This window comes from Puma concolor, chromosome C1 (genome assembly GCF_028749965.1).
Source record: "Puma concolor isolate L17-30 chromosome C1, mPumCon1.1.hap2, whole genome shotgun sequence".
Lineage (NCBI taxonomy): Eukaryota > Metazoa > Chordata > Mammalia > Carnivora > Felidae > Puma > Puma concolor.
Window position 1 is genome coordinate 183523856 of NC_141674.1, and position 24290 is coordinate 183548145.

At 36.4% G+C, this 24290-nt stretch overlaps 1 protein-coding gene across 4 annotated transcripts in view; it reads right to left on the bottom strand.

The window, feature by feature from the left end:
- DNAH7 (dynein axonemal heavy chain 7) overlaps nt 1-24290 on the bottom strand; it is a 271037-nt gene that overhangs the window by 57431 nt on the left and 189316 nt on the right. For all 4 annotated transcript variants that reach the window (XM_086719178.1, XM_086719180.1, XM_025929537.2 and 1 more), the window contains 5 exons: nt 15292-15482; nt 10977-11110; nt 9944-10279; nt 2100-2226; nt 657-851 (listed from right to left, as the gene is read on the bottom strand). In XM_086719178.1, the coding sequence (XP_086575304.1) occupies nt 657-851; nt 2100-2226; nt 9944-10279; nt 10977-11110; nt 15292-15482 (983 nt within the window). The remainder of the gene's footprint in view (nt 1-656; nt 852-2099; nt 2227-9943; nt 10280-10976; nt 11111-15291; nt 15483-24290) is intronic.

The following is a 24290-nucleotide window of genomic DNA, read 5'->3' on the forward strand; positions in this document are numbered from 1 at the left end:
CATATTTTGGGTAGCCTGCCCTTGGCCCCTACACCTCATGTCAAATGACAAAAATGTTTATTAGCTTATATCCTGGATTTAGAAAATCTAAACAATAGCTCTTTTGTAAAATCTTTAACTCACCTGCTATTATGATTACAAAATCTAAATTGTTAATAAGTAAAAAGTTGGCATGGAAATTCAAACAATATTTTAAGGACCATGCATTTCTACACATTTCAAGGATTTGAATAGAAGTTCAAAACAGAACCATCAATTTAGAAGGTGCCGATGAGGGGTGCCTGGGTGGCTCAGTCGGTTGAGCAGCCGACTTCGGCTCAGGTCATGATCTCACGGTCCGTGAGTTCAAGCCCCACGTCGGGCTCTGTGCTGACAGCTCAGAGCCTGGAGCCTATTTTGGATTCTGTGTCTCCCTCTCTCTGACCCTCCCCCATTCATGCTCTGTCTCTCCCTGTCTCAAAATAAATTAAAAAACATTAAAAAATTAAAAAAAAAAAAGAAGGTGCTGATGATATAAATCGAAACCCTGATTTCAATGTCTGACCAGTTGTTAAAAGTTTACCTAAATCTTGTTTTTTATTCAAAATAAAAAAGAAATTTAGCATTATTTTCTCCATTTAAAAACTTTGGAAAAAGCAAAAGTGTTAAGAACATACCAAACTATCATACACTTTTTTCCATCCATCCTTTAAGTGCACAAACTCCCTACGGATGGTTTTGAAGGAAGGTAAATCATCTAGTCGACATATTTCATCCCAAGATTTTTGTGGGAGCCAGGTACAAGGGTTGGTATGAGGATTATCCAATCCAATCCCACCAGTTAGCAGAAATCTCCACTCGGCTTTATTAACCTTTGGAAAACAAAGTAGCATGAAGAGTCAGAAATGAATTCATCATGTGTACATAGTAAATTTAAACCATTGAAAAAGAACTGGCTATTGATTTTCAAGTTTCAAGTATTGTCCTTATGAAATTCTATAGCTAGTGGTATAGCAGTTCAGTATTTATTCATAAGAAAACATTTATCCATTATAACCGGTTTTGAAAATCGTTCCATTCTAGATAACCACTTTTTGATGATTTTCCTCCAGAATTACTAATCTAAACTTAAAAATTCTATCTGAATAAATGTTTTATTCATATAAATGACTGCTTGGCATCTTACTGGCTCTAAAAATTGTGGGAAGACAGAGGGGAGGAGCTGGGGGAATCAGCAAAATGAAGGCAAGTGGGAGAGATAGGTTTCCAGGTAGGGAGTAAAGAAATCACAGGAATCAAAGGTACAGCGTAGGGAATATCGTCAGTGGTGTTGTAGCAGGGGTCGGTGGTAGTTACACTTGCGGTACAGAGTTGATGAATTACTATGTTGTGCACCTGAAACCCATCCAACATTGGTGCGAACTATACTCAAAAGATAAACAAAAATAAAAATAGATAAAATAAAAACGGGGGGAAGACAGAAAGCCATCAATCTGCCATATCTTCAATTATTTTCCATAAAAAGGAAATGAGGTACTGCTATGAAACTTTTGCAAGAAATGCAAGACAAATGCCTTTACTCCTTCAGAATTCAGCCAATGTATCACCAGACAAAAATCAATAAATCTTTAGCACCTAAGTGAATAAAAGTGCATTTATACGATACTCTCTTTCATTCTTAAGGTGCGTCTTTTATTTTAAATGAATAGATTTGAAACACAGTAAAAATTTATGAAAGGTATTATTAAGCTCCAATGGTTAGATTGGACTAACTTGCACAAGTTCTTAAAAACATTACCATATACTCTATGTGATTACTTGATGTAAATATATCAACATATTTAGTAAATATATATACATACTTACGTAAGATTCTAATAGAAACTATTTTATTTAAACTAAAACACACACAGATTTAAGGAATAACTACATAATGGACTCTGCTTTATTTATTTTGCCCCCTGTGTGAAGTTCAGTCTAGTTGTGATCTCTTGCCTTAACTGCAATAATTGTTAAATCGTTTACAACCATCTTGTGAATACACACACATACTCCCATACAAATTAGTAAATTAATGAATCAATGTTAATGTTTTTCCTACAAATTATAACAGTACTGACCGCACGTTCATGTAGCAGCAGATTCATAGTTAGACAAAAGGAAAAGAGTAGTTTATCCTTTTCAAAGAGTGATCGGCAGACATTAACATACAGGGAATAAGTAAAGTGATCCTTGAGAATTTGAAGCCTACAGGTCAACAGAAAGAGAAGTGAATAAATAAAAAATGCATTATACTTTAAAGAAAATGCTCTTAAGGAAACCTATTATAAACCATTTAGATGTATATTCTTCTAATCAGCTTTCTGGTCAATTACCCCCAAAACAATCAAGGATTGTCATTAACTGGGTGCACCAATTTGAGAGCTACACAATGTAGAAACACTTCAGTAGAATTGCATTTTACTGTTGACTGATTTTTTAAAAAACAATCTTTCTTTCAGAAAAGAGTCAATGCATGGTACATTAATCTGTTGCGTTTAAAGATTTGTGGATGATTTTTAACTATAAAGCATTTCTTAGGGTAAAATTTGATTTTCTTATTCCATAAATGCTTCCAAATGTTGTATGTTCTATATTAAATTAACAGATTAAAATTCATAGCCCCTTTATTAAATTAACATTTAGTACTGTGCTACTCTGCTCATAAGTCCATAAAAGCTAGAGAAATCACAAAACTTGATAAATTACATTTTTTTAAAGTTTATTTGTTTTGAGAGTGCATGTGCGCATGCGTGGGGCCGGGGGGGGCAGAGAGAGAGAGAGAGAGAGAGAGAGAGAGAGAGAGAGAGAGAATCCGAAGCAGGCTCCATACTCAGCACAGCGCCTGATGCAGGGCCTGATCTCAGGACCCCGAAATCATGACCTGAGCCAATACCAAGAGTCAGATGCCTAAACAACTGAGCCACCCAGGCACCCCAAGTACATTTTTATTTACTACATAGACAGAACATGAAAATATGAATAATCGCAATATTTGCAACTAACAACTTTATAGTAAGTGTTAACATGTGTGATCTGTATCCATAGCATGTACATAACACTTTAAACATTTTCATGTAATTATCTCATAAGGAAAATAAATCATCATTGAAACAAAAATTTCACAAATGTTTTATTATATTAGTTATAATAGTTATAATAGAAATAAAACAGTTGGCTGAAACCTTTGTGGAGAGCTAATGATTGACAAGGGCTGAAACTAAGCAGACCAATTTACCTGAAGGAAAAATTAGCAGAGTTTGATTTTGATGAAGAAAAATTTTATCAGTGTTTCTTAATGTGTCTAGAAAAAATAATCTACCAGTACCACCATATTGTGGCTATTTTCAAACTAATATCCCAGGGTACAGATCATCACAACTCTATTTTTTTCCTTACTGGCCTATTTCTTTAATTATTTTGTCCCCGGCCAGCACTCTCATAAAGAAAATTAAACAAATTGATGCATTTTATTTCTGGTTGAGAACTCTGAAAAGGGGCTTGATAGAGAGGGCTTTGAAACTAGTTGCTGAAATGTAGTTGAATTCTCTGAAGATTTAAAATAATAATACTACTCCTGTCCCCATTTTTATGCTAATAATGGTCTTTTCACACTTAGTATTTAATTTGTCTCATCTGTAACAGTACAATTAATACAGGGTAACTCAGACTTGGTCTTTCTAGAATAAAATAGAAATGTCTACACTTTAAGACAAATTTCTTCTTGTAGATAGGAAGATTGAAGGGAAAATTATAATGGTCACTCATATTACAAGTTCAAGGTCAGTCTCATCAATGATAAAAATGCAGATTAAAATACAATATTTTAATAATCTGTTACAATGAAAAAGGATAAAAATGATCATTTTCAATGCTAACGCATGACACAGGGATATAAGATCATTGATGTTCCTTCAGTGGAGTTGTATATTTGAATAACTTTCCAGGAAAGGAATTTGTATCAGGAGTCTAAAAGAAGTAAACACCTTCGTTCTGATTTTGGGATTCTAGCATACGGAAATAATTACCAGTGTGGACATTTATACTTATTGCAGTATTAGTTATAATTCAAAGGCTGGAGATTACTTGTGAGTCTTCCATTAAGAAAATTATGGCACATTCATAAAATGGTATATTGTGCAACTATTAAAAATAGTTTCAGAAGAATATTTAATAACATGGAAAAAATGATCTTGATAAAAGTGGAAGGAAAAAAACAGTGTGTGTGTGTGTGTGTGTGTGTGTGTGTGTGTCCACTTGTTTTCTCAGAGAGAGAGATTTCAGTTCGGTCCCTTTGACAAAGCTCTATCCTTGTTAGGTTTTTGTTTCTGTACTTACAGGTGTTTTGCAATAGTTATTTATTTATTTTATTATATTAACATTTTATAAGAAACAGATGAACCAAATTATGGCTATTTCACAGTACATCTCATAGCAATCATAACATATGTTTTTGTAATACTTAAGTAAGAATTACTACGAATAATAGCCATCAGAAGGCAAACAAAAATGGAGTGCATGGGTGGCTCAGTCAGTTAAGCGTCCAACTTCGGCTCGGGTCATTTTCTTCTCACGGCTCATGGTTCGAGCCCCGCATCGGGCTCTGCGCTGACAGCTCAGAGCCTGGAGCCTGCTTCCAATTCTGTGTCTCCCTCTCTTTCTGGCCCTCCCCAGCTCACACTCTGTCTCACTCTCTCTCTCTCAAAAATAAACAAATACTAAAAATAAATGTTATTTTAAAAACACAAGGCAAACAAAAATGCAGTGCATGGGTGGCTCAGTCAGTTAAGTGTCTGACTTCAGCTCAAGTCATGATCTCATGGTTCGTAGGTTCAAGCCCTGCATCGAGTTTTGTGCTGACAGCTCAGAACCTGGAGCCTGCTTCAGATTTTGTGTCTCCCTCGCTCTCTGCCCCTCCCCCACTTGTGTTCTGTCTCTCTCTCTCTCTCTCTCTCTCTCTCTCTCTCTCTCTCAAAAATAAATAAATATAAAAAAAAATTTAAAAAGCAAACAAAAATGAAATGTTTTTGTTGCTGAGTAAAATAAGAGATAATTTTATTAGTTGTTACAAGTTTATATCCTTAAACACCATCAGTCTTAACCTCCCAATTTCCTTCACCTGGCAACCACCACTTTACTGCTTTTCTCTTAAAGGCACGATTTTTTTTTTTTTTATTCCATATATAGGTGATATCACACGGTACTTGCCTTTCCCTGACTGATCTTGGTTAGCATAATGTGCTCACGGTCAATCTATGTCCAAATGGCAGAACATACATGCAGAAGAATGAAAATGGACACCTGTCTCATACCACTCACAAAAATTAACTCAAAATGGGTCAAAGACCTAAACATAAGCCCTAAAACCATAAAATTTCTAACAGGAAGAAACCTGTCAATATTGATTTTAGCAATGGTTTTCTTGGACATGACGCTAAAAGCATAAAAAAAGCAAAAATCAACAAATGGGACTACATCAAACCCAAAAGCTTCTGCACAACAAAAGAAACTATTAACAAAATAGCACCCAGAGATAAACCCACCCTTAATCTATGACAAAGGAGGCAAAAATATCCAATGGGGGAAAAGACACTCTCTTCAACAAACGGTGCTGGGAAAACTGGACAGTTACATGCAAAAGAATAAAACTGGAGCATTTTCTGACAACATACACACAAATAAAATGGATTAAAGACCTAAATGTGAGACCTGAAACCATAAAACTTCTAGGAGAAAACAGGCAGTAATTTCTTGGACACTGGGTTTAGCAACATTTTTCTAGATAAGTTGCCTTAGGCGAGGGAAACAAAAGCAAAAATAAACTATTGAGACTACACCAAAAATAAAAAGCCTTTGCACAGTGAAGGAAACCATCAACAAAACAAAAAGTCAACCTACTGAATGGGAGAAGAGATGCACAAATGATTTATCTGATAACGGATTAATATCCAGAATATATAAACAACTTATACAACTCAACACCAAAAAAAAAAAAAAAAAACACAAATAATCTGACTAAAAAATGGGCAGAGGACCTGAGTAGGTATTTTCCCAAAGACATACAGATGTCAACCAGACACATGAAAAGATGCTTGATATTACTAGTCATCAAGGAGATGCAAATCAAAACCACGGTGAGGTATGACCTGACACCTGTCAGAATTACTAGAATCAAAAAGACAAAAACAACCAGCATTGGTGAGGATGTGGAGAAAAAGGAACTCTAGTGCACTGTTAGAGGAAAAGTAAACTGGTGCAGTCACTGTGGAAAATAGTATGGAAGGTCCTCAAAAACTTAAAAATAAAAATACCCAGTGATTCTACTACTGGGTATTTAACCAAAGATAAAGGAAAACACTAATTTGGAAAATATATGCACACCTATGATTATTGCAGCATTATTTATAATAGCCAAGAAATGGAAGCAGCCCAAGTGTCCATCAATTGATGAACAGATAAAGAAAATGTGTGTGTGTGTGTGTGTGTGTGTATGTATATATGTATACATGTGTGTATATACATATACATATATATATATACATATATACATACACACACACACACACACACACAAACACAATGGAATATTCCTCAGTCATAGAAAAGAATGAGATCTTGCCATTTGCAACAACATGGTTGAGACTACAGGGTATTATGCTAAGTGAAATATGTCAGAGAAAGACAAATACCATATGACTTAACTCCTATGTGGAATCTAAAAAACAAAACAAATAAAGACACAAAAAGCAGAAACCGATCCATGAAGACAGAGAACTTATGGTTGCCAGAGGGGAGGGGTTGGGGGAAGATGAGCAAAATGGATGAAGGGGACTGGGAGATACAGGTTTCCAGTTATTATGGAACGAATAAGTCACAGGAATAAAAGGTACAGCATCGGGAATAAGTCAATGGTATTGCAGTAGTGTTGTGTGGTGACAGACGGCAGCTATGCTTGTGGTGAGTGTAGCACAACATATGGTCTTGTCTGATCACTATGTTGTACACCATACACCCGAAACTATATAACATTGTGTGTCAACTATACTTAGAGAGAGAGAGAGAGAAAGGGCAGCCATAGGAGAAAATTTTTGCAAACCCATGTATCAAATAAAGAGTTAATGTCCCAAATATACAAAGAACTAACAACTTAATAACAAGAAAACAATCTGATTAAAAAATTGACAGAAGATCTAAATAGACATTTTTCTAAAGAGGACATTAAAATGGCCAACAGGCGCATGAACAGATGTTCAGTATCACCAATTACCAGAAAAATGCAAATCAAAACTACAGTGAGAGATCACCTCACACCGAAAAGAACGGCTATCATCGAGAAGTCAAGATATAGTAAGTGCTGGTGAGGATGTGGTGAAAAGGAGCCCTTATACAACTCACATTTGTTTTCCTTCTGGCTAATGCCAGTTTGTTAACACAGATGGTCACTTCAGTTAGCAGGTGAGTTTGGGATGTGATTTCTGCCTTTGCACCCTCTTAACGTGCATTATATTCTGGTTTAATGTTTACTGAATCATAAAAGTGTTTTCTTTCTCTACTACCTTTGTGGAGAAAAAAACTTCTAGGTTGAGAAAAGATTTTGTTTTGATACTTCTACAATACACTAGCTCACTGGGACACCATGTAACAATCAGAGTGAATAAACCACTGCACTGTACAAAACAATGTGGATTTCACAAATGCAATTCTGAGTGTAAGACGCCAGACACACAGGAGCACGTGCTGTGTGATTCCATTCATATGATGTTCTCAAACAGACAAAACTGATCTACGGTGCTGGAAGTCGGGACAATCTTTACCTTGGTGGAAGGGGATTGGTCAGTCACTAAAAGGGACACAAAATGGGGTTTCTGGGTTGTTGATAATGTTCTGGGTCTTGATCTGGGGGCTAATTCACAGGTGTGCTCAATAATAAAAGCTCACTGAGTAAATACTTCTGATTCCTGCATGTCTCTGTGTGTATACTCTAATTTCAATAAAAGTTTTCAAATATAGGGGCGCCTGGGTGGCTCAGTCGGTTGAGTATCCGACTCCGGCTCAGGTCACCGTCTCACGGTTTATGAGTTCAAGCCCCGCGTCGGGCTCTGTGCTGACAGGTCGGGGCCTGGAGCCTGCTTCTGATTCTGTTTCTCCCTCCCCTCAGCTCCTCCCCTGTTCATACTCTGTCTCTCTCTCAAAATAAATAAAGATTAAAAAAAATTTTTTTTAAGTTTTCAAATGTGGTTTTCTCATTTACTCTTTGGTTGGCTCCAGAATTACACTTTCAGGATCACTGGAGTCATGAATATAACTTTCACTGCATTTAAATTAAAGAATTTTAATGAAAAAAGACATATTTTGTTTTCTAGATTCTACCCAAGTCTCGTATCTGGCTAAAATAATTTTATTTTCTCTAAATCATAAGGGACTATATCACAGTTAGGAAGAAGCCCGTCATATCTGTGGATGAGTTCTAATTTGATGTAACAAGAGATAATAAAGCAACTAGTAAGTATTTGTGAAGCAAAAAATTGTTCTAATTTTTAAATCTTATACACAAAACATGTCTTTAAGAGACAGAGCAAAGAAATGTTCTTCTCTAGACTCCAGCAAATACCTTAATTGAAAACTAGTTAAGATGATAACATTTTGGTGGCTATTGTTGTAAGCAAGGTAGATAAAAGAACTACAGTGAAAGGCAAAACATCATTTACTGTTGTGGCTCCATGTGATTAGCACTGTGCTAAGTTCCGGGAATATTAAGAAACCTTTCCCCTGGGGAACTCAGAATCTAGTGTGAAAAGCAGACCTGCTTGTTCAATTAACTAACAGAATGCAAATAGCTGGGACCTTTTCTAAGGAAGATCGCTTATAATTTTGTTTCCTATGCTTCAGTAATCCTTGCTACCCTTGAAAATTCCAGGTACTGGAAGAAATAGAGAAATAAACTAAACTTTTCAAAGATCGTAACATAAAAACATACTTTAAACTCCACCACCGTGCAATTCTTCCTGAAGATACTCCCTCCCTCCTCATTCTCATGGGGAGACAGCTGAAAAAATTGCTAAACCATGTGTCAGTCTTACAGCTTTACTGACCTCATATTCAAGCTTGTAAAATAATGATACAAGAAATTGTTCAGTCTGAGAATATTCAAAATTCAGTGGAGTGCTATCATGATAAATGATGGGAATTCGATTCGATTTTCAGGATTTTAGCATTTTGAAGTTCTAAAAAACAATTCTTCGCTGCCAAGTGGTTAAGTATTAAATTGGGTTTCCTTTGTGGGTATGAACAGTCAAGGAACTGAAGTATCTAGCTTCGTATTGATCAAAAAAGTTAGTTTAATGTCAAACTAAAATTTGTCTCACTGATAATTAATAAGATGAAATTTTATTCTCTCATGCTTTTACTGTAAGGTCTTAATTCCACTACTGATTACAGTAGCCAACAATAAACTATTTTTTATCAACAAGAATAACACAAATAATCACAACAATATTTTTTACAACCCTGTTACTGGACAAATTGTAAATATGTGTATATCAAAATGTAAATTTAAAACTTTCGGAACGCTAGGTTACAGAGGGTAAGAGTCCTGTCTTTCAGGGGTATTAACTCTTCTTTCCCTATCTCCCATCACAAATACATTTTGCACATGATAAACAGAGATAAGTGTTTCCTCTTTTTATGATTACATTGTAATCCTATCTCCCTGTAAATGATTTCCTGGCAGACTGAATTTGGTCACATCTGTTCCTTTTCTAACCCTCAAATTTATTTCTAGTACAATAATTAATTAAGTTTGCTTTAGCCATAACTGTAATGCTCACACCATTCTGTAACAACAATGAAAGGCATCAATTACTATTTAATGTTCATGCACTGGTTAGTATTAGGATTAGTATTAATTAGTATTTCTTTTACATACCTTTTTACTAAAACCTCTGATTTCTCTGAATTTTCGATAGACAGGATGTAAAGGTTAATAAACCAGGTCAGTGAGTATTGGTACATGGGCTCGATGTTAGCTAGATCAGCGATAGAGAAGAACAGGATGGTGGAATGGACGGCAATAGGCCGATAGCCCATGCGGGTGGCATCAATCTTTTTCTCTGTCTCTTCGGCTACTTCCTGCTTTTGAGAAATCTCATTAGCCAAAGCCTTAGAGGAAGATAATATCTTAATAGCAGTTTCATCTTCTAATATATTGCCTTCTGAAGATGAAAGAACTTCTAAAATCTTGTCTTCTATTTCTTTTAACTGCCTGGAATAAAACACAGTTTTCTCAGAAGAAAAAGAAATCATTTAAAATCCCTTCATGCACACATTCTTGTATAAGCAACAAAGGGCTCGGAACCTAAAGAAATGCATCACTTTGTGACAAATACCCGTAACGGTGCTATTGTATAATTAATTTTTTATCTCACAAAATGTCAAAAAGTCAGGTTCTGCTCCACCTCTCTTTCCAACGATCATTTGCATGGGAACTAGAGAGAGAGGTGTAAACCAGTCTGCTCTGCCATCAAGTGCCTCAGCCCTGAGTGCGCAGAAAGTATCACTCCATTTAGTTTTTGAGGAGTTTCATGACTCCTAGAGCTTTGCCCTTTGCGTCTACGATAGAGATATTACAAGCAGAAAGTGGGATGCAACGTATTCTTTCAGACCGTGCCCTGATGAAAAGAGATAATGTCAGCTACACCACGAATATTACAACTTTTGCCATGAGTTGTGGCAGCCTTCCGGTTCTTCCAGTGCCCTAGAACTTGTACAGAAGATTATACTCTCACGCAATTTTCCAGACTCACATAGAGGGCTTCTAGTGCTTTAGATTTTCCTCTTCAATCTCCCCATTTGACGTTCCTACTAAATCTAACAAGATAGTTCTTTAAAATGTACTCTAATCCATTCTAAGTGATCTTGAAACAAGTCAGAGCGATTTTGTGTTTCATAATGTGTGAAACCTTTTGTTTTCAGCTCCTTGTAGTATCAGGGCTTGCTTTTCCTCTTCGAGGTCTGGCCTTTCGCGTGCCACTACAATCCCCAACAACTGATCTTGCATCCCTTCAGACGTGATCATGAAGTTTAATAACGTTACCTGTAAATGAAAGAATATTCAAGAACTGCATCATTACGTCTATTGAGAAAGCCTCTGCTTTTTTCAGTTCTGGCCTTAAAACAGGCTCTATTTACTATGGTAGGAATATGCGAAAAGTGGAATCTGTAGAGATGATGATTAAAGGTAAATGCAAGCTTGACTGCCAGATTAAAAACCCACCAAAGTTTCTCAGAGTCATAAATGCAGTATTTCAAAGGGTTTGGTTTGGCGATCAATTTTATTCCTGTTTCGAACAGGCCCAGTTTCTGACAACTGTTTAATCCTCAAATCAATTAGGGTCAGGTTGGAAGCTATCCTTCATACTGGCTGGACCAGCTGAGTTATAGGTTAAGGATCATAGTGGTGTCAAAAAGTAAAGGGAAGGGGCGCCTGGGTGGCGCAGTCGGTTGAGCGTCCGACTTCAGCCAGGTCACGATCTCGCGGTCTGTGAGTTCGAGCCCCGCGTCAGGCTCTGGGCTGATGGCTCGGAGCCTGTTTCCGATTCTGTGTCTCCCTCTCTCTCTGCCCCTCCCCCGTTCATGCTCTGTCTCTCTCTGTCCCAAAAATAAATAAAAACGTTGAAAATTAAAAAAAAAAAAAGTAAAGGGAACTCTTACCAAGTGAGATAGGAGGAAAAAGAACACTATTATTACTTGAGTAGCGTATGTATGATATTTACAATGTGATAATCATATTACATAATGTATGACACACAATACAATATTATAATATGGCCTATTATACAATCATGTTACAATATGAATAGCTACTATTGTGAACTAGGGAATGTACATTTTAATGGTGTCCATCAAGGTGCAGTCTACCAAGTTGAAGTCCACTGACTCCAAGGTGAAGTCTAAAGCTTCATCCCAGTATCTAATGGCTCTTACACGCTTTGGTTCTACATCTTACAATTCCTCCTTCTCTGGTTCCTTCCCATAAGTAGGAAAGTAATCATGGTCAGGTCTCTCCTTTCATAAAGCAAATAAACTAGTAAGTCATTCTCTTGCTCTCCCACAATCCCTTTCAGCTGTGGAATGATCTCCCTTTGTGTTCTCACGACCATATTCATTGAAACTGTTGTTTATATAAGCTTTCTGTCTCTATCTCATTTCGTTTTTCAGCCCTCTACAGTCTTCTCTCATCCCAGCCTCCACACATCCATAAATACACACAGCAATAAACTATAGGAACTTTCTGGCTCTGGTCATCAATAAACCCATAAGTCAATAAATACTTACCTGACCTTGGGTTATGTTGAGCACTGTCCCCCAACCTTTATTCCCCCCCACCCCGGCCTTTTTAAACATCTATTTTGCAATCTGCCTGCCCTCTGCCTGTGTGTCTTGAGCTCAGGTCTGCACTTAGGTCTTGAGCATCACCTCTCACACCTCCTTTCCATGTCCTTTCATTTTTGATATGCTGAACTAATTGTAGAGTCCCATGCACACCAACTAGGAAATGTCTGCATGTTCTTCAGCTCTGGCTGCTGAGCGGGAGACTTTATGTTTCCCCACCTTTCCCTAGTAAGAGAATTTGAGACTATTTCCTTTGCAAGAATGGAGTCATTCTGCCTTTGTAAGAAAAGTTTCAGAAAGTGTAAAACAACTGCTTGCAGTACGCCTAGGAAGGTGACTCCCTTCTCTGCCCAAACCCGGCACCTTCTCCATGGTGGTTTCCTCTGGGTTAAACTTTTCCCCTCACCTGACCCATGGTGGGACACTTAGTATAGATTCCATGAACATAATCATAGATTTAGATGGGATAATAAGAAATTCCTGAAATCGAGCAATTAAAAACTCCATTAAATGTTGTTTTGTAATTCTCTACTGCTTTGGCATTTATTCGTGGAAAAAAATTAAGCTTTCAAGAGAGTTTCCCTGTTGGCATGAGAAAACAAGTGCACAAGTTAGATTTCCTTTAATCCCCAAGCTATAGCCATAGTACTGAGGGAAATTTATGTTTTACAAATTCTATCTCATTGTATTCAGATACAAGGAGGTATTCATTCATATTCCATTAATGTTAGATCTTTCGAGATCAAGATTTTGTAAATCTAGGCATTTGCTCACAAATAACAATAAACATTCAAACAAATAATAACAAAGAAACATTTCAAGTTATATAAAATATGATTTCATAATTTTATTTTCATTTAGATTCAAAAGGATTATAGCAGCATGATATCATCCCTTGGGAACTTTTGAAAGCAAAGGTACATAAAAGATCCTAAAAATAGGATGAAGAGGAAGTATTTTAATTTGTAAATGAAAGCAAGTAACTGCCTCACTATGTTTTCTAATCCCTGTTTAATCAATCCCAGCAATTAAAAATAATGAAGCAATAAGGCACTCTAGGGATCTTAAGGATTTCAGGACTGAATCATAGATCAGTTTCTTCCCCACAGCAGTTTATGACTTCTATAACTAGTTACTTGTCAACTAAGAATCATTGGTTAGTTGTGATATTTTCATAGACTTTACTGAAAAGTAAACATGGCTTACCACGTCATCTATTAAAAAAATTTTAACACAGCTTTGGGATTTTATCATTTTCTCTTATGCTTCACTCTTTCTCACTTATATTTAAAAGCTAAATAATAATGCTAATTGTTAACACTCAAACAACACTATGTGGTGGGCCTTAGTCTAAGCATTGGCACAGATTAATTTAATTAGCCTTTATACCCCTCCATGAAATACACATTTATTATTCCTGCTTATAGACTAGGAAATAGAGCCACAGAGAGGTTGAATAACATCACACAATTGGCAAGTGATAAAACTAGGATTTGCACCAAGATAGTTTGGCTCCAGAACCTATGTTCTTAATCACTGCTAGATACTACCACTCCTAATAGATAAATAGATAATACACAGTTTAGGTGTGTAGATAACATTTATTTTAATAAGTTAAAAATAGGTGGCCAAGAACTTCCATATTTTAACATTGTGTTTTTTTAAAACTAAGCTCAAGACTTTTCCCCAGTCTTCCTGGCTGCCCTGAAGCAGTAGGGACATACTTTAGACTGGACATACTTTAGACTGGACATACTTTAGTATGTCCCCAATTCTGAACTCTTGTGTTTTCTTAGTCATAAATATGGTCACTTTACATATACATTATTTACAGTGTAAATCTCTTGAGAGCAGTGACCATGTTTGTTCATCTTGGAGGGAATGAATTAGGTCATCTTTATGTTTCCTCTGCCTCTATAGGGAGATGCCTATGTTAAATATTTCCAATAAAGGACAGTTTTTGAACTCTCTGGATAAATCTTGTCTCTATATGTAACTTTCAAAATCAAAATCAACATTTCTTAATGTCCTCTCCTGTAAGATTTTTTAAAAAATATTTATTTTGAGAGAGAGAGCACACATGCATGCATGGGTGTGGGGGGCGCAGAGAGGGGAAACAGAATCCCAAGCAGGCTCCATGCTGTCAGCGCAGAGCTGGATGGAAGGATTGATCTCATGAACTGTGAGATCATGACCTGAACCAAAATCAAGAGTTGGATGCTTCACCGACTGAGCCACCCAGGCACCCCATCTCTTCCTACCTTCTATAAATAAAAGTTATCCCTCCCTAACCTCTCTCATTCCACAAACATTTATCAAGAGTCAACTTTATCGAGTGCCAAGATTTGGGAATAAAAAATGGAATGACCTCCAGGAGCTCAGTTGCAGATCAGTATCTCAAGTAATTTTAGTCATTGACTAGGACTTTAAACTAACTTTGCTCTTGAAAGGAATTTCTAGTATTTTAAAAAGAATTAGTGATCAAAATCAGTTCCTTTAAGTAATTATAAAAAATCAGATAGCAGCAACCTTATTCTGAGAGAGAAGAATGGATTTTTGTTAATGCCAAGAATTAGCATATTAACACTTATTACAAAGGATGCCCATATGTGCCATCTCTCCTTAACGATGAAATTCTAAGAATAATATCAATTATAGAAATTGGATTCTCAAAGTTTACTTTTCACTGCACACTGAAGTCTCCTTTATTACTTACATGCACACACAAAATAAACATTTAGAAATTATTATAGCTATTTCAGGAACTGCCAAGCAAGGACAAAATCTTTTTCTTAGGAAGACCTGTTCTTCTTATGGCTTAGGAGGCAAATATAGTCATTCATTGTACAATTCGATAAAGAAACATTCACTTTAGATACTGGCCTTTACTGATGTTTCAGGAAGATAATGAGGATTTCTTAGCTTGGTAGTGATATAGAAGCGGAAATCTGGCGCGTATTCAATGGTAGAGTCCCCGAGTCGGATACATATACTCCCACCCTGCTTAAAGGTCTGTTTTAGTAGAACAGGTTCCAGGATAGGATCTAGCTCTTCTCCAACATTTTCTAGTAACACTGGAGTAAAATCAGAAAAAAGATGCCATGTTATTTTAAATACTCACTGTAAACATTCAACTCTCCAAACTCTTTTAGCCTTCTACATTGCTGTTATTCCTAGTTACCTATAAAATTATTTTTGTCTTCTGAGTATAAGGAAATGGTATCATAAAAATAACTGGAAGTCTGTGGGAAGGGCTTAACCAGTGGGTCTGTCTTGTCATTGTGCCCACCTCCATGTTTTTTGGTCTGCAATTCACCACGTGCCCAAGTATGATGGCAGTGAGGTAAACCCGTCTGAGACACCAGAGAACAAGCGTTTCAAGTTGTAGTTATTTGGTTACATTTTTAATCATAAAAGTAACTCACGCTTATGTAGCACATGTGGAAAATGTAGGAAAGACTAAAAGTATTAAGCAAGGAGGCTATTAGACAGAGCTGCTGGCTAAAGCTAAGTAAGCAAGCCAACCTCTAAACTTATAAAAGTCTTAAGGTTACAAAATCAAGTCAATATCAAAACCCTAAGGCTAACCAAATACGAACAGCCAATTTTAAGCTATTTAAGCTTTTGCTCCCTACTTGTTCTCGATCCTCAGCTCTGGTCAGTGGGGCACCCTAACAGCTTCCAGTTTGGTGCTGCCCAATTCCAATTGTGTTTTGCTCAAATAAACATTTAAAAATTTTAGTGTGCCTCAGTTTATCTTTCAAATATTTTACACAGTTGTCTCATACTCCTATGCAGGTGGGTAGAAAAATGACACAAAACTATGTTTGATAATTATTTGTTGGATAAATTTGTCTCTTCAGTGTTTTTATTCATCTTTTTCTATACACAATTGAGACTAAACAATATACCTAATTTTGCATCCTAATTATTTTGCTTGACATTATAGCATAAATATTCCAATTAAACCTGATAAACATGCTTTTAATTACTGTATAATAGTCAGATATTTACTTTATATTTTTTTAAATCAATTCTCTATTATTATATATTTCAATTGTTTTCTGTTCTCAGTGTTACAAACAGCACTGTATACAAAAACCTTGTGCTTAAGAATATTTTCTTATGATAGCATTCTAGAAGGGGAATTCCTGGCTGAAAGATCAGGGACATTGTTAGGGCTCATGACACATTCGCCAAATTAGTCTTACATTTTGGTGTTTGGGGTGCTATTGCAGCCCACCTTGAATAATGGTGTTTTGCACAAGTCCTTCAAGGGACTAGATGTGCAGTCTTGATGGGAAACAAGCTTAGGGCATTGGGATAAGCTTGAGACATTGGGACGAACCTCTACTGCAGTTACAGACATATTCTGCTCCTTCCCAGAGGTTACTCCTGGCTTAAATGAATTTCCAAAATTGTCTTGTCAATTTCTTTCACTGCTGAGATCTTAATTAACCAAAGCAGGCATGTCAGATGATTTTTAAATTCCTTTTCACATTTGCTTGAATGAAATGATTATTTTTCATGGTTAAATAATATGAGAGTATTATAATGTATTAAGTACATGAATCTATTATTTAGATTGCTTCCATTTTTCCATTGTTAATAATGCTACAGTGAACATCTTTTTGAATAAACCCTTGTGTTTATCTCTGATTACTTAATCAAGCTGGAGTCCTAGAAGCGCAATTAATTTAAAGGCCATTTATATTGCCAAATTACTTTCCTGAATGGTTGAAGAAATTTCAGAGTTGCAATGAGCCCTCATTTTTTAAACCTGTTTTTCTATAAACTTGTACTTACAAATGCCAGGCACCGTGTTGACATTTTATTTTCTCATTCTCAAATGCTTTCAAAAGCATGGAGTATTGTTCCCCTAGTTTTGTATATAGGGAAACTGAGGCAAGGCAATTGAGGTAAAATTTTCAGTTAAATCATAGTAAACGACAAAGCAAATACTTGAACTAAACCGTGTGTCTTCTTACACAGCTTCTTTAAACACAATGTGATAGGAGTGCCTGGGTGGCTTGGTCGGTTAAGCATCCGACTTCGGCTCAGGTCATGATCTCGCAGCCTGTGAGTTCGAGCCCCGCATCGGGCTCTGTGCTGACCGCTCAGAGCCTGGAGCCTGTTTCAGATTCTGTGTCTCCCTCTCTCTGTGACCCTCCCCCGTTCATGCTCTGTCTCTCTCTGTCTCAAAAATAAATAAACGTTTAAAAAAAAAACAACACAATGTGATATTGCCAGAATTAAATACTACATTCATGACTTTTGCAATCTGATAGGTAAAAAATAGTTAACACTTGTATTCAAGGCTTGACGTTTCAGTTGATCTTTGTCTAGTTATTTTTTTCCCCTCTGGATATTGTATATTAGTATATTTGCCCTGTTCCTGGCACATGTGTACTGTGTATTACAATCAGGTTCAGTTCTAAGTGATAAAAAACCTAAACTAGTGACATGGAAAAGAAGGACTTTATATCTCATGTAAAGGGGAGCCTGCTGTAATTAGTCAAGAGGGGGAAGGACAGTGTGTCTAAATGGTCAGAGATCCAAGTTGTTGCCATCTCGCTCCTTTTTGGCCAAAATGGCCTTTCAAATGACATCCACATTCCAACCATCAGAAAGGAAGAAAACACAGAAACGGGGAAAATATCTCTTAAGGATATTTACAGAGAAACACAAATGGCATTTCCACTTATATCATGAGGGCCAGACCATAGTCAAATCATCACATACAACCACAGTGGCAATCAGGAAATTTCTTTCTTTACTCTGTACCCAGCTAAACATGGGGGTAGCGCTAGTTTTTAAAACTTCATTTGTATTGTTCTTTTTAAATATTTACTTAGTTGTGAGAGAGAGACAGAGTGCAAGCGGGGGAGGAGCAGAGAGAGAGAGGGAGACACAGAATCTGAAGCAGGCTCCAGGCTCTGAGCTGTCAGGACAGAGCCCGACATGGGGCTTGAACTCACGAACTGTGAGATCATGACCTGAGCTGAAGTTGGATTCTTAACCAACTGAGCCACCCAGGTGTCCCTCATTTGTATTTTTTAACACTGTGGTAGCAAATAGCTCCCCATCCCCCAGTTTTCTGCCTGTTTTCAAATTTGTTTACATTTCTTTTTACATTTTATATTCCTGTAGAAATTTTCAAAACTTGTTCAAAAGTAAAAAGAACAGTACACTGAACGTGATGTACTAATCATCCAGCTTTGACCCTTGACCCTTGCAAATGTAGCCAATCTTCTTTCATTTCTTCCTCATCTCATCCTGGATTATTTACAAACAAATCCTAGAAATCCTAAAACTTCACCTTTAGTTATTTGGCTATCTCTGAAAGGTAAATACTCTTTTTTAAAATTGCCACAGCTTAGGGGCGCCTGGGTGGCGCAGTCGGTTGAGCGTCCGACTTCAGCCAGGTCACGATCTCGCGGTCCGTGAGTTCGAGCCCCGCGTCGGGCTCTGGGCTGATGGCTCAGAGCCTGGAGCCTGTTTCCGATTCTGTGTCTCCCTCTCTCTCTGCCCCTCGCCCGTTCATGCTGTCTCTCTCTGTCCCAAAAATAAATAAAAACGTGGAAAAAAAAATTTAAAAAAAAAAAATAAAAAAAAAAAATAAAATTGCCACAGCTTAAAAATTTATCAATAATTCACAATTTTATCAGATATCAAGGCAGGGAATATGTTTCTACCTGATCTTAATACATTTTATAACTATTTTTTAATTATTTACTGTTTTCCAGTAGGTTCCATGGTCAATGTGGGACTCGAACTCACAACTCTGAGATCAAGAGTCACATGCTCTCCCAACTGAGCCAGCCAGACACTCCTGTCTTAAAATATTTTGATTATAGTTTGATTATTTAAATTGGGGTACAAATAAATTCCACAAATTATAATTGCTTGATAATCTCTTAAGTTTAGTGTTTCTTGGCTTAGCTGAAAAATTTTTAGAGTCAAACCTATTAAGCTTTTTCTTTTCTATTTTATCCATGTGTATTTTCCTAGAAAGTTCTTTTACAAAGACAAGATATCATTCCCCTATGTTTTCTTTTAGCATTTCTGTCTTTTATTTTTCCTTTCATATTTAATTCCTTAATTCATCTGGAACATATTTTGGTGTGAGGGGAGGCTCAATATATTTTTCCACAAAACCATTTTTTCAACACCATTTGCTGAATGACCTATCATTCTCCCATTGGTTCATAATGCTTACCTGATGATGCATTAAAGGCTTATATTTATTAGGGTTTATTCCAGAACTTATTCCAGTCGACTCCAAACTCACTCTTTTTTTTTTTAACGTTTATTTATTTATTTTGAGAGAGAGAGTGCACGAGTGGAAGAGGGACAGAGAGAGAATCGCAAGCAGACTCCATCTGCCAGTGCAGAGCCTGATGTGGGGCTTGATCCCACAAACCTTTGAGATCATGACCTGAGCTGAAACCAGAGCTGGAAACTTAACCGATTGAGCCACCCAGGCACACTCAAACTCACTCTTTTTCTGAACTGGTATTGGCTTTTTTATTTTCTTTCTTCTGTGTTAGTTTTAGTATTATTTCCAAAACTTTTATTTCTGAAAGAGTTGACATCTTTACAACATTTAGTTTTCCAATCAGACAGATAGGTCTTACTCAAGTCTCCTTATTTTTCTGTGAAGTTTTGTCACCTTTTTACTCTGCATTGTTACAGTCACCCTAAGTTTTTGTTTGATTTTGTTTTGTTTCCTATTCACTAGTTGACTATAATCACTGCACACTTATTTTTTCTCGGTTGTTATTTTTAAATATTCTTTTCAGAATATATACACTCCATTAAATTATTGTATCCTAATAGCTTTTTAGCTAATTTTCTTTGGTTTTCTAGATGAAATGTATTGTCTGCAAATAAAATGTTATTTCCTCTTTCCAAATGTTACCGCATCCTCATTGTTTTACTGCACTGAAAAGAACTTTCGTAATAATGTTAAGCAACACCAGTGATGCTACATACCAATTTCTCATTTTTATTTTTATATGATCAGATTTTTTAAATCTATTAATTTTCTAGAATAGCAAATGAACTGAAATTCTTTTTATGAAATAGTATAACGTTTAAATTCTGTGGAACTGCCTCAACTTTTATTGACAGCATTGTTTTGAATAAAATCTCATGTTCAAATTATTTTTCCCTAAAATATATTATACAATTTCATCCTTTACACTTATTTGTTTCCTATTTTGAAATGGAATTAAGAGTGTCTATAGCAACATGTATGAGTCCCTTTCAAAGATAAAATACATATTACAAAACTTAAATATTATAGACTTAGTTCTTTTTCCCAAAAGTGAAAATTTATTCCTTACTAACAGAATCAAGTCTTAAGCCTGTTAAGTTTTCTATAGCCTCCTTATTTCAAAGAAATCTGTTCTCAGAATTGAATATTTACTATATTATAAGCCTCAGTGAAAAATCAAAAGCATTCTAAACTTAAAAAAACAGGAAAAGAACAAAAATCTATAGGTATATGAATTATCCCAGAATGCTCTCCTTATTTTGACTCCTTTAACTTTAAATTAGATCAAAATATGTTTCATGTTAAAACACAGGAGCAAAAATTAATGAGACGGGCTTTTCTTCATATTTCTATCATCAAAGTTAACAAAATGCTGGTTTATGTAAAAACCTCCTTCCTCATTTCCAAATATCAGCTCATCAGTATTTGCAAAGCTTGTGGGAAACCAAGATCGGGGACCAAACACATGGCTTGCTAATATCTTTTGAGTAAGGCAGAGAATCTCACTAAAAACAGTTATCTTTACCAACAGAAATATAAAGGAAACCAAGTATTCTTTTAATACTTATTTCACTTAGGAGAGCAACTGATATCAGTTTTTTATTACGTATTATCTACATTATTCTATGTTAGACTTCAAATTAATAGAAAAAATCTTCCGCATATTATGTTCAACAATGCAGCATACTGCATCCACAGGAGAGTCAACCCTTTTGGACCACCTCCTGGGAACTCTCAAAGAGCTTGGAGGTGAGAAGCAAACAGTTATGCACATAATAAAAGGGCAATAATAGAAACCTATAAAAACTGCATTATTGGCATTTCATTGGAGAGGTTGAGAATTCACAGAAAAAGAGGTGTTTGAGTTGTACCTTAAAAGGTAAGCTTAAAAGATTTCACCAAGTGGATGGAAGAGCAGAGAAAGCCAAGAGATGTGAAGCAATGTCATGTTGTATGTACCCCCTGTTCCTGTGTACCCCCTGCTCCCGTGTTCTAAATTTCATCACATGTGTGATCTCGGTCTCCCTCTTCAAACCAATAATATTGCTCCAAAATGGCAGAGACCAAGTCTGTCTTGTTCATGCTAGGTTTTCAGTGGTAGTGGCAAAACAAGTATTTGTTAGGTGAATGAATGAACAAAACAAATGAGCAAATGAAATAAAACTTAAACCAGAAGTAGTCTTGCACATTACACGCAAGGGGGAAATAAAGTGAAGTGCCAGGAGAAAAAAGGAAAGAAGGCTCAGGTATGACAGAGGCTGCCCTTAAGGCAAAGATTCTTTTTCCACAGAAGTAATGAAAAGCCATTCAGAGATGTTTTAGACAAATTGATTTTTTTAAAAAGATTTTATTTTGCTCTACATCCAACATGGGGCTTGAACTTACAACCTCAAGTTTAAGAGCCACATGCTCCATCAACTGAGCCAGCCAGATGCCCCTAAGTTGATGCCTTTTTAAAGTTTTGTCTTGTTTTTCCAGCTTTATCGGGATATAAAATTGATTTATCAGCAATATTTATATGATTAATATCCTATGCACACCTTATTCATTGGTGTAGCTAATATAGATGTATCTTTCTTTTCTACAACGTTGGCTTTCAAACTTTTTTTGTAAGCAGTAGGATACTTTTTTCCAAAGAGGTTATTATCTTAAAACCCAGTATAAACAAAGTAAAGGGAGGCCTGTCTGGTTGAAGAAGAGCCAGGTCGGTGAAGGAGGAGAAAACCTCTACCTTCCCTACCCAGGCTGCCAGCAAGGGATGACAGACTAAAAGCCATTGTTCTTAATAGGCCACTATCAACTGCTTATGTTTTAAAACTGTAACAGTAACCAATTCTTTTACCTGAAGTGTCAACATAAAAGTAATTGTAAAATCTGCCATCTGTTACTCTCTACAATAGATTAAAATTTTTCACTTCTCTCTGTTAGAAGTGAATAATGTTACAAGGTATTGTAAATAATTATTGTCCATTAAAAATTTTTTTTAATGTTTATTTATTTTTGAAAGAAACAGAGAGCGAGCGAGCATGAACAGGGGAGGGGCAGAGAGAAAGGGAGACAAAGAATCCAAGGCAGGCTCCAGGCTCTGAGCCGTCAGCACAGAGCCTGACTCAGGGCTTGAACTCACAAACCGCAAGATCATGACCTGAGCCGAAGTCAGACGCTTAACTGACTAGCTACGCAGGCGTCCCAATCATTGTCCATTTTTAAAGCAGTCCATTCCCAAAAGTAGGTTAAAGCAACCGCGAGCGGCACAGGCAGCACTGGGCAAAGGTAGAAGACCTGGGGACTAGTTTCAGCATTCCCCTTTACTAGGTGTATAATCTTGGCTAAGCCACATAACTAACATTCTCTAGTACCTTACTTACCTTGTTCATAAAATGAACTGGTTGGAATTACTACTGGATTTCACATTTTTTATGGTCACAACTCCAAGTAAGAAACACAAATCTTGATCAAGCACACACATATGCACATCAAACCCCAAAAATTTCATAAAATAATGCTTACTGATACTCCATGCTATGCAGCCTAATATATTCTATTCTTTGCTACTGCATTTCATTTAAAAAATACTAGTCATGACCCACTAGAAGTTGGTTTTCTCTCCCACAATTTGGAAACCACCAGACACTTTGTCTCCATGGACCTTTCTTCTCTAAACTGATGTAACACGAACTTAAGATCCATGACTGAGATTGTAGAATCTCAGAATGTCAAACATGTGGTAGAGGCTTTTTTTTTTTACTGTATCAAGAAAATTTGGCTAAGTGAAATCAAGTAATTTTTTTTAAGGTTTATTTATTTTGAGAGAGAAGAAGAGGGCAAACGAGGACAGGCAGAGAGAAAAGGAGAGATAATCCCAGGCAGGCTCCACACTGTCAGCATGGAGCCTGACATGGGGCTTGATCTCATGAACCGTGAGATCATGACATCAGCTAAGATCAATAGTTGGATGTTTAACCCACTGAGCCACCCAAACGCCCCAAGTAATTTTAACTAAACTATTTAAGGTGCCAATTCTTTCAAGAAATCTTCCCTATTTCTGTGAATTCTCATAAACGTCTGTGCCTTTCTTAGTATGCTAATATAATTGAATATATACTAATTTAATTAAAAGAGAATATGTGCACACCACAGGTAAATCTCCAAGAAACAACATACGTTGAACTTAGCAGACACTTCTGTAACTACCTAAAGTACAGTAACTCATTTCTTTCTCATGCTATATGCTCAAAGTACAGATGGGGAAACTGAGTCTCAGAAAGATCACTGAACTAGTCAATGAGTAAGAGGCAAGACCTCTAACTCCAGAGCTAGTGCACCTACTCATAACAGCATAGTGGTTCTAACAAGGATTAGTGACACATGTCCACTTTCTATTTTTATTACTGTTAGTAACACATGTTGTCTGATCCTATTAAATAAGCAAGATATTTGATAGTAGAGGTCATGTTCACCCTTTTCTGTAACGCATATATCACTATACCATACTCTATGAACACCAGTTGGATGAATGAAACACCATTTGCGTATGTGTCTGTGTATCCAGATACATAAACACAGATTTTGTAGGTAGACTAAGGTTTTTCATTTCACGTGT